Source organism: Oscarella lobularis, chromosome 10 (assembly GCF_947507565.1).
Source record: "Oscarella lobularis chromosome 10, ooOscLobu1.1, whole genome shotgun sequence".
Classification (NCBI taxonomy): Eukaryota; Metazoa; Porifera; class Homoscleromorpha; order Homosclerophorida; family Oscarellidae; genus Oscarella; species Oscarella lobularis.
Genome location: NC_089184.1, coordinates 1,871,153 through 1,885,998, shown reverse-complemented (window position 1 = coordinate 1,885,998; position 14,846 = coordinate 1,871,153). Strand labels below are relative to the sequence as shown.

General features: G+C 47.6%; 2 protein-coding genes across 2 annotated transcripts; both read right to left on the bottom strand.

Moving 5' to 3' along the window:
• Window positions 1-419: 419 nt before the first annotated feature.
• LOC136192361 (ras GTPase-activating-like protein IQGAP1) lies at window positions 420-7,300 on the bottom strand. The gene is made up of 35 exons (XM_065980905.1): window positions 7,175-7,300; window positions 7,060-7,105; window positions 6,892-6,997; window positions 6,520-6,831; window positions 6,032-6,392; window positions 5,858-5,978; window positions 5,629-5,792; window positions 5,482-5,569; window positions 5,263-5,426; window positions 5,114-5,204; window positions 4,886-5,053; window positions 4,684-4,826; window positions 4,460-4,630; window positions 4,251-4,406; window positions 4,126-4,195; window positions 3,982-4,068; window positions 3,793-3,914; window positions 3,623-3,739; window positions 3,302-3,570; window positions 3,096-3,245; window positions 2,900-3,040; window positions 2,765-2,849; window positions 2,606-2,713; window positions 2,491-2,547; window positions 2,365-2,432; window positions 2,177-2,309; window positions 2,014-2,119; window positions 1,784-1,958; window positions 1,625-1,712; window positions 1,466-1,572; window positions 1,290-1,404; window positions 1,063-1,229; window positions 870-1,004; window positions 716-821; window positions 420-660 (listed from the first exon to the last, which is right to left on the bottom strand). Exons 2-35 carry the CDS (start codon window positions 7,085-7,087, stop codon window positions 547-549), a joined length of 4,593 nt encoding a protein of 1,530 aa, XP_065836977.1. The 5' UTR covers window positions 7,088-7,105; window positions 7,175-7,300; the 3' UTR covers window positions 420-546.
• On the bottom strand, window positions 7,174-14,832 carry LOC136192359 (uncharacterized). Its single transcript, XM_065980904.1, has 32 exons — window positions 14,726-14,832; window positions 14,344-14,664; window positions 13,925-14,287; window positions 13,796-13,875; window positions 13,590-13,747; window positions 13,391-13,539; window positions 13,209-13,343; window positions 12,991-13,148; window positions 12,801-12,939; window positions 12,572-12,733; window positions 12,406-12,506; window positions 12,222-12,354; window positions 12,048-12,171; window positions 11,914-11,999; window positions 11,737-11,850; window positions 11,211-11,678; window positions 10,722-10,993; window positions 10,530-10,665; window positions 10,363-10,476; window positions 10,137-10,304; window positions 9,599-9,876; window positions 9,365-9,537; window positions 9,217-9,309; window positions 9,103-9,163; window positions 8,905-9,052; window positions 8,641-8,845; window positions 8,440-8,589; window positions 8,223-8,378; window positions 8,095-8,164; window positions 7,910-8,035; window positions 7,707-7,854; window positions 7,174-7,654 (listed from the first exon to the last, which is right to left on the bottom strand). Exons 1-32 carry the CDS (start codon window positions 14,778-14,780, stop codon window positions 7,401-7,403), a joined length of 5,298 nt encoding a protein of 1,765 aa, XP_065836976.1. The 5' UTR covers window positions 14,781-14,832; the 3' UTR covers window positions 7,174-7,400.
• Window positions 14,833-14,846: the final 14 nt, after the last annotated feature.

Sequence of the window (14,846 nt, the reverse complement as noted above, 5' to 3'; positions counted from 1 at the left end):
CGCGGAAGACTTCTGCGGCTTCTATGAAGTCGGCCACGAAGGAGACCTTTAGATATTGCACCAAGTTGACGTCTTCCGCGTTCAAAACAAAGCCGCGCCAGCGGACAGCAGGATCCTACACAAAATAAACTAGAGCTAGAAAGGACTTTGCATGATCCCGTGGCGACGACGAGATAGACAAAGCGAGCAACCTATGAACATCGAAGAGAGGATACTTACGCCTATTTACGGGCTCGTAGTTCCAAGATGAAAGCTCTGGTGAGCCTGTCGGGCTGCCGACTGGATCCATCGCGGAAGAGAAATGACGTCACGTGTACTTCAAAGACAGTGCTGCTTCACGCGCCCAAGTATGAAAGCGAACCCTGCGCGCTTCCCGTGGCAACAGCGAAGACAACTGTTGTTTGACCTGAGACCCAAAATGTCATTGACTGTCACTGTGTACAAAATAATGATAGTAAACCAGACAAGCAACATAAAGCCGTCACAACAAACGCTACATGCTAACGCCACAAAAACAATCGTCTGCAAATTTAATTTTTAATCTTTCTACTTGCCGTAGAACTTCTTGTTGATGAGGAAAATAAGCAAGTTGACGTTAATTTTCGCTCGACCAAACATCTTCATTACTGCAACACCTTCGTACTGAAGCTGAAGCAGGTCCTAAATAGAGAAGACGAGAGTAATAACGACGTTAAAGTTATGACATGAATCTAACCTGAAAAATGATTTCAACCTTATCCATTGAAACGCCCAAGAATTTCGCAGACACGTCAAACACGCCTACGTCCGTTGTTGATATTTCAAATGTAACGTTCCTCAATCTGAACAAAGTTTCAAACATTAAATATTGTTGACCACCGGACTCTTACTGGTGTGACGGAACGCCTTCAATCTCCACAATGACACCTTTCTCCCGAAGTTTCTGGCCCGTGTACTTGATAGAGTGCCTCACTGCCTTAACGTCATCCTCCTTCTGCTTCGAAAACAGCCCTTTCCTCTGCTTTCTGTAAAATAGTCCCCAACTAATATCATCTTTCCATTTCGCGCCCAATCATAAAATACCCTTTGGCTTTCGCCAAATTGTCAAGACACATCTTGATGTACTGATTGTAATAGTCAATCTGCTCTTCGAAGAACGTCGCTTTTTGGTTCAAGTGAGCAGCCGTCTGCTGCAATCGAGCCAATTCGCGCTTTCTCTGCTGACGGTAGCGATGCTGATTGCGAATATCCTAAGAAAAGGAAATAATACAAGCGCCGTTTAATTATAACAAACAAGCTGAACAACGTACCCTTCCAATCGCTGTGATAATCTCCTGATAGTCCTTGTCAGCGCTCACCAGTCCATCTGCTTCAAGTAGACGCAGGTTCCTCTGGATTTTACGTTTCATTCCTTCAAGAGGCAGCCTGGAAAAAAGAGAAATCAACACGCGTAAGTGCAAGAGAACAAACAGGCAGCCGTCCATACAGGTCATCGCCGTGCAAAGAGAGGGACCGATTGAGTCCAGCCTGTTTCGCTTCCGCTTCAGTTTCCTTCTCTTGTCTCCTCTTAAGATGTTCCTGATGGCTCTCTTCCTACATAAACAAAAAATGCGGGTCGCTCAAACAAAGACGCAGGAAGACGGACCTGTTCATCAGTTGCAGGAGTATAGAGTACGGAGGAAAGAGTTTCGCCCTGCTGAACCCTCAGAACTTCAATCACGAGACGTTTGGTTCTAAAAACCGAAAAGCATTGTGACTTTGCAGCTTGTCGCTATTTTCTTTCTCCTCTTCGGTTTAGTCTTACCTCACAAATAGAGCCTTCGTATCACTGTCATCATCTTCGAACGCCTCAAATTTGCTAGTCAGAGTGAGAGACATTTCCGTCTTCGCGTGCTCGGCCATTCGCTCTTGATTGATTTGGATTTGGTCTTCCGACAACGGCTTGCCGCCCGGTGGCGGATCAGGGAAGACGGGATCAACTAACAAGACAATCAATACTTAGACTCTGCAAGCGCGGAATCTTCGTTTTCTTACTTCCCAACAGGGTACTGACGTCTGGAACAGGACCAACGTCGCGCAGAACTTCGTGAATGGGATCGTCAGCGTCGGGAGCAATTGCCTCTTCATGTTCGAGCAACAGCTGGGAGAAGAAATTGACGTCTATGAGTGAGTGAGTGAGTGAAAGAGGGTCAAGTACCGAGTGAGTAGAAATGATCTCTTTAACCGAGATGTAAACAACGGGTTTGGACAACGTCACTAGATCCGTGTATTGATCGACGTTGAAGTGAGTCTCGGCATCTTCGACAGTCGAAGCGCGAAGAAAGAAAGATCTGTACGCACAAAGTCAAGTAAACGAAAATGAAATCAAAACGCCGCCAACGTTACTTGAATCTCTGATAGGCTTCGGTAATGTACGAATTGAGGGGTGCAAGCGCAGCATTTTCACCTTCAAACTAAACGGCAGACATATTGTTATGTTAACAGAAAGCGCCATCAGTAGATACGACGTACCTGTTTGTTGGCAGCTGCATGTTGAAGAACTTTGGCAATTGAACCAAGATTTCGTCTCTAGTACAATACAAATACAAATGCTTAACTAATAGACGCCCCCAGTCAATCGTATAACCTGCTCGGGCGACAGTCCCTTGTCGGCCGTGAGCGAGACGATGTCAAAAGCGTCAGGAGCCACAATAGCTGGATTCATGTATCGGTAGTAGATAAGGTTGCCTACGGTCTTTAAAAAAATGAATCAGTCGACTGGCATTCTCGTCACATTCATGCCTACCTTCAAAATATCGTCATCATCGACGTCAGGGAACTTGCTCTTCAAGGTGAGTCTCAGCTGCATGGCCACATACCTCATACCATACCTAGAAACTCTTCCTATACCCAGTCAACTCTGACACTCTCGCCTCCTTACGGAATCTTGCTAACAGACTGAAGAATCGACGACAGGAATTTCGCGGTTGCGTCTTTGAGAGCTCGAATCGTGTCGCTCATTCGAACGCGAACCTCGTCGTGCGACAGCGCCATATCGTTTGAGACGTCGTAGGGCAATTTACTGCAAGAGACTCCCGCTCTAACAGCACTCCGTCGCTCTCGTGGATCGGACTCACCTCGCCTGACCCGTCTCTTGTTCCATCTGATTGATCCACGCCTTGTAGACGTCGACGGGGCTCGTGTGAAAGATCAGGGACTTATTCGCAATGATTTCGCTCACGAGAGGCTGCAAGAGCTCGCGCAATTGACTCTGTCCCCTCGCTCCTCTGCGCGAGAGAAAACAATCGGGGAAGCGCATCTCAACGATTCTTTCCCGTCGTACCGATTGAAATGGACGACCATTTTTATAACCGTCGGATTTCCCGTGATGATCTCCTTCAGCGTGTCGACTTTCGAAGCGATTTCCTCCTTCAGCGCCGTTTCGAAGAGCTTCACGAGAAGATACTCTTCGCGTTGATTGCTCGCGTAGTTGAAAACGGTCAAGACGACGTTCTCCATGAACTTGTTCGTTCGACTTTGAGGCATTTCGAAGACGAGCTTCGCAAAGTAGCTCGGATTCGTTTGCAGCAAGTAGAACAAATGTTGATAAGCCTAAAAAAAGACAATAATAGATATATACCCGTTTTACGCTCTGTACCCTTACCTCTAAACGTTCTCGGCTTTCCTTGCTCAACGTCTTGAGACCCTTCAGCATAGCAGCAGCACCGGCGTCGCCGCCACCTCGACGTTTCTTCAGACGACGACCGTGATTCACTACGTCCTGAGAAACCACTTCGCGTCGAGAGAGAAAGGCCTTTGCGTTGTGACTTTTACCTGAAGTTCTAGCCTGTTTCTCACTAGCAGGCCAATTTTGATGTCCATTACGTTCAGGTCTGATTCGAGTTGTCCGTTAGCTCGAATCTCGGTCACTATTCGCGCCTTCATTTTCTGCAACTCTGCACCACCACCACCACCCCCCAAAAAAGATGAATTTAAGGACGACACGAGATTCCAGCACTATACCCAATTCTTCAGAAAAATCCAAGTCGCTGTGATCCAGCAGATGAAGGAATTTTCTCACAGTTTCAACGGGCGGCCTATCGGCAGACACTAAAACGACAAAACGTGCTAGCGAAAGAAGAAAATTGCGCTCTTCCTCCTGCTCACTAAGATTTTTATAACGCGTTCGCGCCTGATGGCCCCTAAGCCATGATTGAATTTTGATCACAGCAGCAACCTAAATCCTCCGAAATTTAGAGGACACAAGCCACAATTCTATAAAGCTCCCTTACGTTGTCCTTCATATATTTCGTTCGTCGCTCGTATCGACGCCGAGCCAACCAACCTCTCACGAACGACTGAATCTTGACGATAGCAGCCGTGTTGTCGGCGAGGTAGTGAAGTCGATCTTTGAACACTTTTCTCTGCCTGGCGCCTTTCCAATTCGCCTTTGAGAATTCCCCATCACGTCACTGTTCGTGGAAGATGAGAATAAGGGTACCTGAAGTTTGATGACTTGTGATTCCTGCTCTCGCAGATATCGCAGGCGTTCGCGAAATTTTCGTCGAATGAGAACGCCGCGAACGCGAGCCTGGAGCTGAACGATGAGCGGCTCCTTCGACTTGAGCAGAGTTTCCCTGTCAAAGTCGGCCGACACTTCGGAGACAATGGCCTAAGACGTAAAACGTCGAAGCACCGAAAACACTCTTCTCAACTATTGGATACCTGAATCTCTGGCTGCATCAATTCGGACGTTCTCCCGTCGTGACTTTCCGGCTTTTCCCACAGGTATTCCTTCGTCGACGGATTGTAATAGAAAACGTGTCCGTCATCGACTTCATATTCAGTCCAACCGGACGCTCCTTCAGCTAGAATAAACAATAGTATGAAAATGAGGAAAATTCGTGCTGATGTCATTATGGCGTGCCTTGGGCTTTCTTCTCGTCCTGAGCCGCTTTCAGTTTCGCCTGATACGCGTCGGCGCACTCGGGCGTGATTCGCTTGATTTTCACCGGTTTGACTTGCAGTGCGGCCAACGTCGCCGACGAATCGCCAGCTTCGATAGCGCTATTGATATTGGAAATGCTCGACGCCACTAGACGAGAACAGAGGACTCCAAATATCAAAGCAGAGAATCGGAACGTCTCCTACGTACAGGCGAGAGCTTCGGCGGCGTGGTAATTGGCTTGCTGAACGCCACTCTGAATTTCGCCTTGGTTTAGAGCGGCTTCGCTTTCGCTGAAAATCTAGTCAAGAGTTTTTCAAAAAAAAAACACTACAACAACCACGTGCGCGTTCTTTTACCTCTCCTTTGTTCTTCTTTGCCGCTCCCAAGACGGTGAGGTAGTGGACTTTCTGCCCTGGGTCGACATCTTGGAGCTTTGCGCTGGGCGCTTGCAAGACGGCTAGAAGAGCGTCTGCGTCCTCCTTATCTATTGCGTCGTTGATAGAAGAAACTGCAGCAGCCACTGCAAAAAAAGAGGACCACATAATAAATAAATAAAGTACGAAAATCATTCATACGCTCTCGGTCTTCGTGGGCTATATCGTTTGACCGATGAACTCCCGTCTGAATTTCGTCCTTCGTTAGAGATACGGAATCGCCGGCAGCCTAGAGTCGTCGTGCGTTTCGCGCGTCAAGTACGTCGTTTTCTCTCTATATTCGCTTACGGCGCCTTTTTCCGCTTTCAACGCTTTCAAACCGTCCATGTAGTACGTGCCATTCGTCGGATCGATGTCGGCTAATCCGACGGCGGGATTCTGCAAGGCGACGATCAACGCTTCGGCGTCGTCTCGTTCGATCGCCGCATTGATGGCGTCCATTCCCGAAGCCACTAAAGAAGAAGAAAAAAAAACCCCTAAAAGACAAAGGGACAATGCCGCAATATAAAAGACAAACGTTTTTGGGCTGCAATCTCTTTCTGAACGATAACGCCAACTTGACCGACGCAACCTTGTATCTCGGCCTTTGTCAACATGTAGTCATACACGTCGCCCTCATCATCCTGCTCCTCGCCAGTCTATATACACCACTAATAAGGGATTCCACGACAAACGTTTTATCTTATCTTACTCTTGGTGGCGCTTTGGACACTTTTTCCGTCTTCTCCCTCGACAACGCGTCCTGATAGCGGTCGGCGTTGGCGGCGCTGACGTTCAACAATCCCGCTACAGGATTATTCAGAGCGGCCAACGTCGCCGACGCTTCGCCCTTGTCGATTGCTTCGTTGATAGCCAATATGGCGGCGTGCACTGCCGCTTCGTCGACGCTCATCTCCTTCGCGAGAATGCCGCCAATTTTGCCGAAGTGCGGCATTTGGATGCCGTACTGTTCGAGCGCCTTCTGCATGGCACTGATCTCCTCCTCGGTGAATTCGGCGATGCCGTGCAGATCCTGTATCTGCGGCGCTTTGCCCAGTTTGAACAGATAGATGCTGACAAAAAAAAACATTTTAAAAAAACGGTCACATACAAAAAGGTGTGGTATTTAATTGATTTTCGGAAAATGAATGAGTCACGTGGCCACTCCCACGAGATAAAAAAGAAGGCGCGGCCTTATACCTTAGAGCGTGAATGCAATAGACGACTTTCGGCATGTTCTTGCGATCGTAAATGTCCGTCGTCGTCGGATAGAAGATCGACGGGAGACCGATTTTGCCCATGGCGTTCACCCAATAGTTGATGTTGTCCGTGTGCTTGAAGTGGAGGCCCTTTTCCTCGAAGCGCTTCAAGTCGATGTCGTAGATTCGACGCTTCGGGACGACCTCCGGCGCAAAGAAGTGCGATAGACGAGCGAGCATGACGCCGTTTCGAAGCGCTTCTTCGAGTTCGGTCGTCGCAGGAAGCTCGTCTTCGAGGCAAGCTTCCATCCACCTGAGCGCGGGGGGAAAAATTCTTCTTTTGTAAAGGGGGCCCCCCTCTCGATCGGCTTACAGTTTCGCTTCTTCCAAGTGACAGAGATACTCGTAGGCGATTTGCTCCTTGCGTCGCATGTCCATCTCCGCGCCGGACGCTCGTCCGAACTGCGGCTGAAACCCCACTAAGCGAAGGAGTCGATTCGTTCGAGAATGCGTCGACACAAACGCCATCGTGGTTCCTTACCAGACGTATCTTGATCCTCGTCGGACATCGCCCTTTTCTTTTCTTCCTATGTAACGACAAATGTGACGCATACGGGTTTTATCTTTGGTCTTTATCGCTAGCGATTCTTACTTACCCTACGCGCTGATATAGTTCCTCTGCTAGGCGGACGTTCTGTTATCGTCGGGATGCGCGATCGAAATAAGCGAGTGATATCCTCGTTGCAGCGAGCGCCGTTCGAACGCTCTGCGCAATCTCCTGTGACGATTTATCAAGGGAGAGGTGTGTTGGCGTCTTCCGGTTTCAAGTGGGCGGATGCAGTGCGAAAATCGCGAAAGGGTAGGTAAGGATGCAAAAATAAATTAGTCGTCTCCGAGCTCTCTTAGTCCGCTACCCAACGCTTGGACGATTTCGCCGAAGGTGGGACGCTTCGTGGCTTCGTACGCCCAGCATCGCTTCATTAGATCAAAAATTTCATCCGAGCACGTCACCTCGCCGTACGCATTTCGCGGACGTTCGAGAGTCGTTCCTTTCTCCAACATCGACGCGAAGTCTTTCGACGTCACTCCTGACCAAGGCGTGGCTCCGCATGACCACATCTCCCACATGGTTACCCCTGGACACAAAAGCGGATATCGATCGAGTGGGGGAGGGGATTATCCACGTACCAAAGCTCCAAACGTCGCTCTTGCTACTGAATTTCTTATACAATAGCGCTTCGGGGGAGAGCCACTTAGTGGGTAGTTTATCTCCCACGGACATCGTGTAATATTCCTCCGTTACTCCTAGAGCTTTTGACATTCCGAAGTCGCTGACCTGCTCGTCGAGCAAATAACGTAATTAGAGCGTTCCTGCTTCCATGGCGACTCACCTTGACTAGGTTCTCGCTGGCGACGAGAACGTTACGCGTTGCCAAGTCACGATGCACAATTCGATTTTTCTCGAGAAAATTCATTCCTTGTGCGATTTGAAGCGAAAAAGCTGCGAGAACGCTTTCCTAAAGACGAAAAAGACTCTAGAGTGCGAGGATATGCATGGTCTGCATTACGACGTTACCGGTAGATCGTTCTTCTGGACGTACGCGCGAAGAGCTCCCAAAGGAACGAGTTCGGACAAAACCAGAAGGCTACACAATACACCGAGCCTATACTTTCTTCCTTCCCTTTAGCTTTTGTTTTACTGACCTTCCCTTTTCCTGAGGCTGTACCGACACACCGATAAAGCGAACGATGTTATCGTGTTCAAGCTTCGACATCATCGATGCCTCTTTCAGAAAAGCGTCTCGATCTTTTGGCGACGCTTCCGCACTGATTCTCTTCACTGCAACTCTGACTTTGTCTCTGACAAATCCAGCATGACTAACTTTATTACAGATTTGAAGAAGAAAAAACCTGTCCGTACCCGTTGGGTTGCTTCCACGTGGCCAATCTTACTTCACCAAAAGCTCCTTTTCCCAACGCTTTCCCCATTTCCAGATCTGAATACTTGATCATTACTGGTCCAGACGTCGACATTGACGACTTCTTCAGCTTCCCTTTCACTTCCACGGCACTAGAAACTCGATAACAGACCCATGCACACGGCGCCGCTAGAACTACTCACCCCAGCTTCTCGCCTAAAGCCGGAAAGATTACTCGTTCGTGTGGCTCGATTTTCCAGCAAGAGAGCATGATTTCGTACAACCGATCAGGACAGTGATCCGGCTGCGGAAGACGCTTGCCCGACTCGACGTAGCTAACAACGTCGTGAGGCTTCAGACGAGTATAAGGCCGATCTCCGTAGGACATGATTTCCCAGAACGTGACACCTGCAGGTAAAGCGCAAAACTAGAAATGCCCACTATCTACTTCAAGAAAGGTGCTCTACCAAAACTCCAAACGTCAGACATGGGTGTAAATTTCTTGTAGTTCCACGATTCCGGTGCCATCCAGCGCAGAGGCAATTTCGTCGTCGTTTTCATTTCATAGTACTCCTTTGTCGCGTCGAAAGCGCGAGACAAACCAAAGTCAGACACCTACATATAAGAATCAGGATTTCAATACAGAAGTCTTATTAGAGACAAACCTTGACTAGATCCGGAGAAAAAACAAGCACATTACGAGCAGCCAAGTCCCTGTGCACTAATCTATAAGAAACTTTTTAATCCAAACTCGCATCGTCGCGACGAGCATCGCTAACTTTTGATTGGACAAATATATCATGGCTTGAGCAATTTGTGCCGCGTACATAATTTGTCTGTCAAGTCGCACGACGTCGATAGTTGAATCGCCACTAGAGAAACAACGGCTCTTGCGTCACAGTTGACAATCGAGTTGCTCCAACGTACCCAGGCCGTCTCTTCTTCAAGTATGAGATGAGAGCTCCGTAGCCAGCGAGCTCCGTCACAATTCGTGCCGGCTGGTCGATGCAGACGCCGAGTAGTTCAACAAGATGAGGATGATCACAGGCGCACATCACAGATGCTTCGCTAAGAAAGTCGTCTTTGATCTTTCCACTTACCTAGCATATAAAACATTCTTGCATAGCATACGTGTTAATTTTATCTCGAACAAATCCTAACCTGCGGTTTCAACGTTTTCACGGCGACGTCCATCTTTTCCGCCAACCAAACTGCCTTGCAGACAGAACCGAATTCGCCCGAACCGAGGACTTCTCCGATGTCCAGCTCAGTCGGGCAGATGATCTTCACTTCGCTGCAGTTCGATACCGCCGCTTGCACAACAGCCACGTCGTCAACGTCGCAGTATTCGGCGACGTCGCCGACAGTTGCGTACTGTGGCGTAGACGGGCTTTTAAGCGGTCCCTTTGTATAGCGAACATCGAACGTTGACTTGGGCCCTACGTTGGTACAAAAAGGTTCATCGGGTAAGTTCAATTGAGCGACACTGACGCAATAGCGTTTTTTCAAAACAAAGCAATAGAGAGACCTCTCTTTAATCTTGGAATGTCCGGGGAAGCCTAAAACGTTGGTGTATGCGAGATCGATGCGTGATCTATTATAGCAGGAAGGACGTGGGGCCGTCTCGCTCTATCAAAGGGTGTGTGGCGCGGTGGTAGCCTTTGTCTTTAGTTTACGTACTATACAACTATTGTCGTACTTGCTGGCGGTTTTGGTGGCACGTTGCTATTGGACATGACCGTTGAGAAGTCCTGAGCACCTGCCCTCTTCCGGCACTTCACGACCAAGATGACGATGACTATCACCAAAATAAGAATGAAGCTGCCTACACCGGCGGCGATATAGATGAGGAGAGAATTGTTATCGCCTGCAAGACATCGATCTCCATTTTATGCATACTACACAACGTGCTATTAATTAAATACCTTTCGTCGTCGAATCGCTCGCGCTTTGAGTCGTCGTAGAATCGCTCGTGCTTTGAATCGTCGGTGATTTTGTGCTAACCGACGCAGACGACGGGACTTCTGACATTGTGTCGCCTGCTTTCGTTCGTTTATCAAGACTAATAATTTTTTGAACGCAGGAGACTCACCGCAGCCGAAGAGCTTGATGCGCAGACCAGCGCTCGACGAGAAGGCGAGCCGCGTAAAAGACAGAGCTCTTACAACAATCGGATGTTCGAGAACGTGAGTCACAATTCCTGAAGAATCTGTATTGGCGCTAAATGTCTACACAAAAAAAGTACGATTTGGAGACCAAAGAAATGCAATTCAAAAGCACTTACGCGTATCTGAGCGTTGTACCGATACGGCAACCAATCTCCACCCGTCGTTGTTTTGTAGAATAATTGGTAGCTCGTTACCCAATTTCCGCCGGCTCCTTGGGTGGATACAGACGAGATGATAGTGGAAACGTTGAAGTCGATATCGAGAATTGGCTGTCTATCACCGGCTGCTGAAACCCAGCCACCAGATACGGCGTCGCCTGGCAGATGACCGTCAAGTGAAGTAGTGGCCCTTAACTGGTTGCCGTCAACAGCAATCAAATCCTTGCAAACTATAGGAAAGACGTCAAGCCAGTCATGCTTCTATACAATACCATTCAAAAGCGTTAGGCCACTGTGCATTTCACAGATTCAAAATAGAGGGAATTGGATACTCTACAACAGGAGTGGGTGATTTTTGGGTCATTACTTATTTTACTGCCGTGCACTACGGTTTCCAGTGACGCTTTAACGTTTTGAACGGTACTGCATGTACTTCTAATTAAAAACCTTCAATATTCAGAGTCGCTTGAACAGCAGCGTAGGCATTGAGAGGTCGAGTGACGGCTACGACGTAAACATAACTTGCCCCCAAAGCGCCAATACTGTTTAGATCCACCGAAGTCTTGAAGAGGGGCAACGTTTGGGGACCCCTACTGATACTGCTAGTAGTAAGTCTTTGGCACAAACAGTCGGACGCTGTAGGGGTCAAAGGATAGACCGCGCCGTCGAGCGGAGAAACGAATTGGTCCAAGGATAGCCACTTTGCTATGCCTCTATCACCACTCCACTGAAAGTCGACGTTTGAAGAAGGTGACCAGTGGATAAACAGATCAACAACGGAATCAGGATAATCTTGAGAACTCGGGTAGCCGAAGTCAAGTGTCTTCCCGCCGTTGTCCGTCATCTCCAAAGTCTCGCTTGAAAAGTTGTATTGAAGAATCATGGGGCCTTGGCCGTTGGTTATATCAAGTTGAACTGTTAAAAAAATTAGAAAAATTGGCAATAAAACTTATCTCCAAGTCAACCCTTTTACCAGCTGAAAGTATTTTAAAGTGTTGACTGACGGCAGGTAACCGGCCAGGAATCGACACTTCCACTTGATATAAGTCGTTCCCAAAAGGAAGCATCCGGTCGACAGCCAGAAAGCCTTGATTTAGAACACTGACGTCTCTAAGACAACGCTACATGTAATAACAACTACTGCACTGACCGGTATTCGTCGCTGCTGGTTCCAATACGTAACGCTCCAACGCAGAACCGACGGCACGAATCAAGGATACGCGAACGGCAAGCTGCCTAAACTAAGTACTAGTATAATGCACGGGGCTGTCTGTGACATCATACGGATCGGTTCCATTCGTGCTCCATGCAACGACTCCTCGTATTGATTTCGTTTTCTCGTTTATCGCCCACTCTCTTGTTGGCCGGGGACAGAAGACGCTAACGCTCTGCGCCGGTTCAGCAACAGCTGAATAATAATAGTTAAATGCGTGTCAATATGCCAAAAGATAATTCTACGAGAAAATGCCGTCGTGTAAAGCCGACTGACAGTCGGCGTAGAAAATCCAGAGGCGTTTTGGCAGGTGACTGTTTGAGGAGGATCGCTATCACTAATACAGTCGTCGTTTGCTTCATTGACAATTTGAGCCGTCTAAACGCCTTGTCGTAGATATTACTATTCAGTCAGTGCGTGTCAACTCACCAGAGGTTCGTAAACAAAGGAAAACATCTTCGAACAAGTACCAATGGGAAAGACCTTTTGAAACGCAGCAAATCCATGAAGGCAAAGGGAAGACGTACTGTCTAAGAATCGAAACAGACAACGTAAGTGTATCACACCTTAGCATTTCAAACTCGTTTATACGCACCTGACGTTTGCACTTGCTTCGTCTTTGCACTGTAGCTAAATAGTTGATATGTCGTGGAATCAAGGCAATCTTTCGTTCCCAATGTCGTGAGGCCTCCAAACGTACTCCGTGACAGACACTTCGTTCCGCTTGGTTCTCCCACCACGATATGATTACCGGTGCCTTAATTAACGAAAGAAAGAATAGTGAGGGTCAAAACGTACCGTCACGTGACCGATCGATTGCACACCTGCTATAAACGACGGTGAAGAGAAAGGTTCGCAGTTAGATGATGACATATCGCCAAGATCGAATTGGAAAATTCCAGCCCTTTCTACACAGAGTACTTCAGACCTTGAACTGTACGTGTGATTTATCAGCAAGTGGTACTACACAAGAAAAACAATTAATTCATCACCAGTTTATAAGACTATTCCTACCGAACACTTGTTGGAACTGCACGAATTGCTTATTAGAGACAGATAAAAGTCCTGCCTAGAATCGTCGGGATCGCACGCAGAGAACAAAACATCAGATGAACGTATAGACTGCTTAAGCAGAGACGGAGTGACACTCGCCGCGAGGCAGTTCTGGGACACTGAAATAGAAAACAATCTTTTTTTTTCAGTGCCGTTCTCTTTATGTTGATGCACTTTACCAGCACTTTGAAGTCGGCGACTTTTAAAATTGTAAAAAAATCGCTGTTGGTCTAATTTGGACGAAGAACAGCTGGTTGATTTGCCGCCAGAGTCTGTACTGAGACACCTGGAATCACCGATTGCAACGTGAGCACCTGAAAACAATGTGTAAATGTTATCGAAAAAGCTACTTCCTAAATACCAGGAACTAATTGAAATTTTCCGACCGAGAAATAATCTCCACTCGGGTATCTTGACGCTGCTGAAGTCTGAAAGGAACGGAACGTCATGCGAGTGTACACTATCAAATCGTCTGGAAGGTTAAAATCATTTGGAGTAAATACCGGCAGCCTGTTCAAAAATAGAAAGAAATAAAATTGGCATAATAAATAAATAAATACCTTAGACTTAGAATTGAAGACTGATCGAAAGTGTCGACGCGATAGGCCGTTACCAGACGAAGCGAACTTGTGCCGTTACCCCAGCACAAATCTAAATCAAACGTCGATACGACTTTCCTGATGCTTGATAGAGTGAGGGATCCGGCAGGAAACTTAATCTGCACGACAATAGATAACAAGGTTAAGTAGCAGTCAACAAAACTTACAGCGAGATGATCTTCGCCGTTTCCTAATTGAGGATCTATCGTGGTTTGGACAAACGATGTCGACAGTTCACTCAAATCGTCTGTTCATTGATTTCACTCGTAACCGATAATCATAACTGATAAACGTACCGTGAAAGTCCTTCAGGCTAATTGAAAAAGAATCGGAAAAGATTGCCAAGGGAATTTCTTCGATGGTGACCACTATGAGTCGGTATAAGACACTGGAATCGTAGTAGGACCAATCCACGTAAGACGACGTTATCCAAAGGACGGATAGGGGCACTTCGCCATCAACTTCATAAATTGCATCACGAGAAATGGATTTCAGTCCGACAATGGCGTCATCTCGAACGAGATAGACGGCCCCTTTCCCATCTCTCCTCATCTCGCTCACATCCGCGATCGTAGCCGCAAATCGAGCGTAACTGCAGTGGTCAATTGACGGCGCAAAGCCAGCGGGAAAGACGATCTCAGATTTGGGAAGGTGATCATCTAAAGACAAAATAAAAAATCAAGAGCAATGATTATCTTCTTCGAGACGAGATTACTGAAATCTACGGCGACTGGAAAGTCAGTGAGAATGCTAACGAGATCGCCTGTAGTTTGTGCAACTAGTCTGCCTCGGATGCGATAGGAACCGGCGCTTTTGCCAAATCGAAATAGAACGGCCATTTCGCTTCCAATCGTCGCTCGACCAAGAGAGACGCTCGAGCCGTCTTGATCAACGAAGAGCACGTCCAACGCACGATTGCTACCGGCAACGAGGCCCGTGTTCCACCTGACGTAGGCGTAAGCCAAGCATTCCGATTGGCTGCAACTAGATCGGATTTTCTTCGGGCCAACGAACTCGAAATTCTGAGCGAAACAGCCTGGAAGCGAGAGAAACGCTTGAAACCACGCCTACTTTTACGACCCTCCTCTCTCCGGTACCTGCCCCCACGAGGAAGACGAGATAGAGAAAGCAACGATTGATGGATACACTCATAGTCGTAGTCTAAGACTTCTCGACGATCCCTGCGTCGATTTGCTCGTCTGAGTGCGCAAACTCTAC

Coding starts and splice junctions, on each gene's coding strand:
- LOC136192359 (XM_065980904.1), bottom strand. CDS start 14,780: ATGAGTGTATCCATCAATCGTTGCTTTCTCTATCTCGTCTTCCTCGTG. Junction 12,507..12,571: donor GAAGCAAGTGCAAACGTCAG/GTGCGTATAAAC, acceptor TTCGATTCTTAG/ACAGTACGTCTTCCCTTTGC. Junction 7,655..7,706: donor GAGCGACGTTTGGAGCTTTG/GTACGTGGATAA, acceptor TTTTGTGTCCAG/GGGTAACCATGTGGGAGATG.
- LOC136192361 (XM_065980905.1), bottom strand. CDS start 7,087: ATGTCCGACGAGGATCAAGATACGTCTG. Junction 4,827..4,885: donor GGACGAGAAGAAAGCCCAAG/GCACGCCATAAT, acceptor TGTTTATTCTAG/CTGAAGGAGCGTCCGGTTGG. Junction 4,196..4,250: donor CGAAATATATGAAGGACAAC/GTAAGGGAGCTT, acceptor CGGAGGATTTAG/GTTGCTGCTGTGATCAAAAT.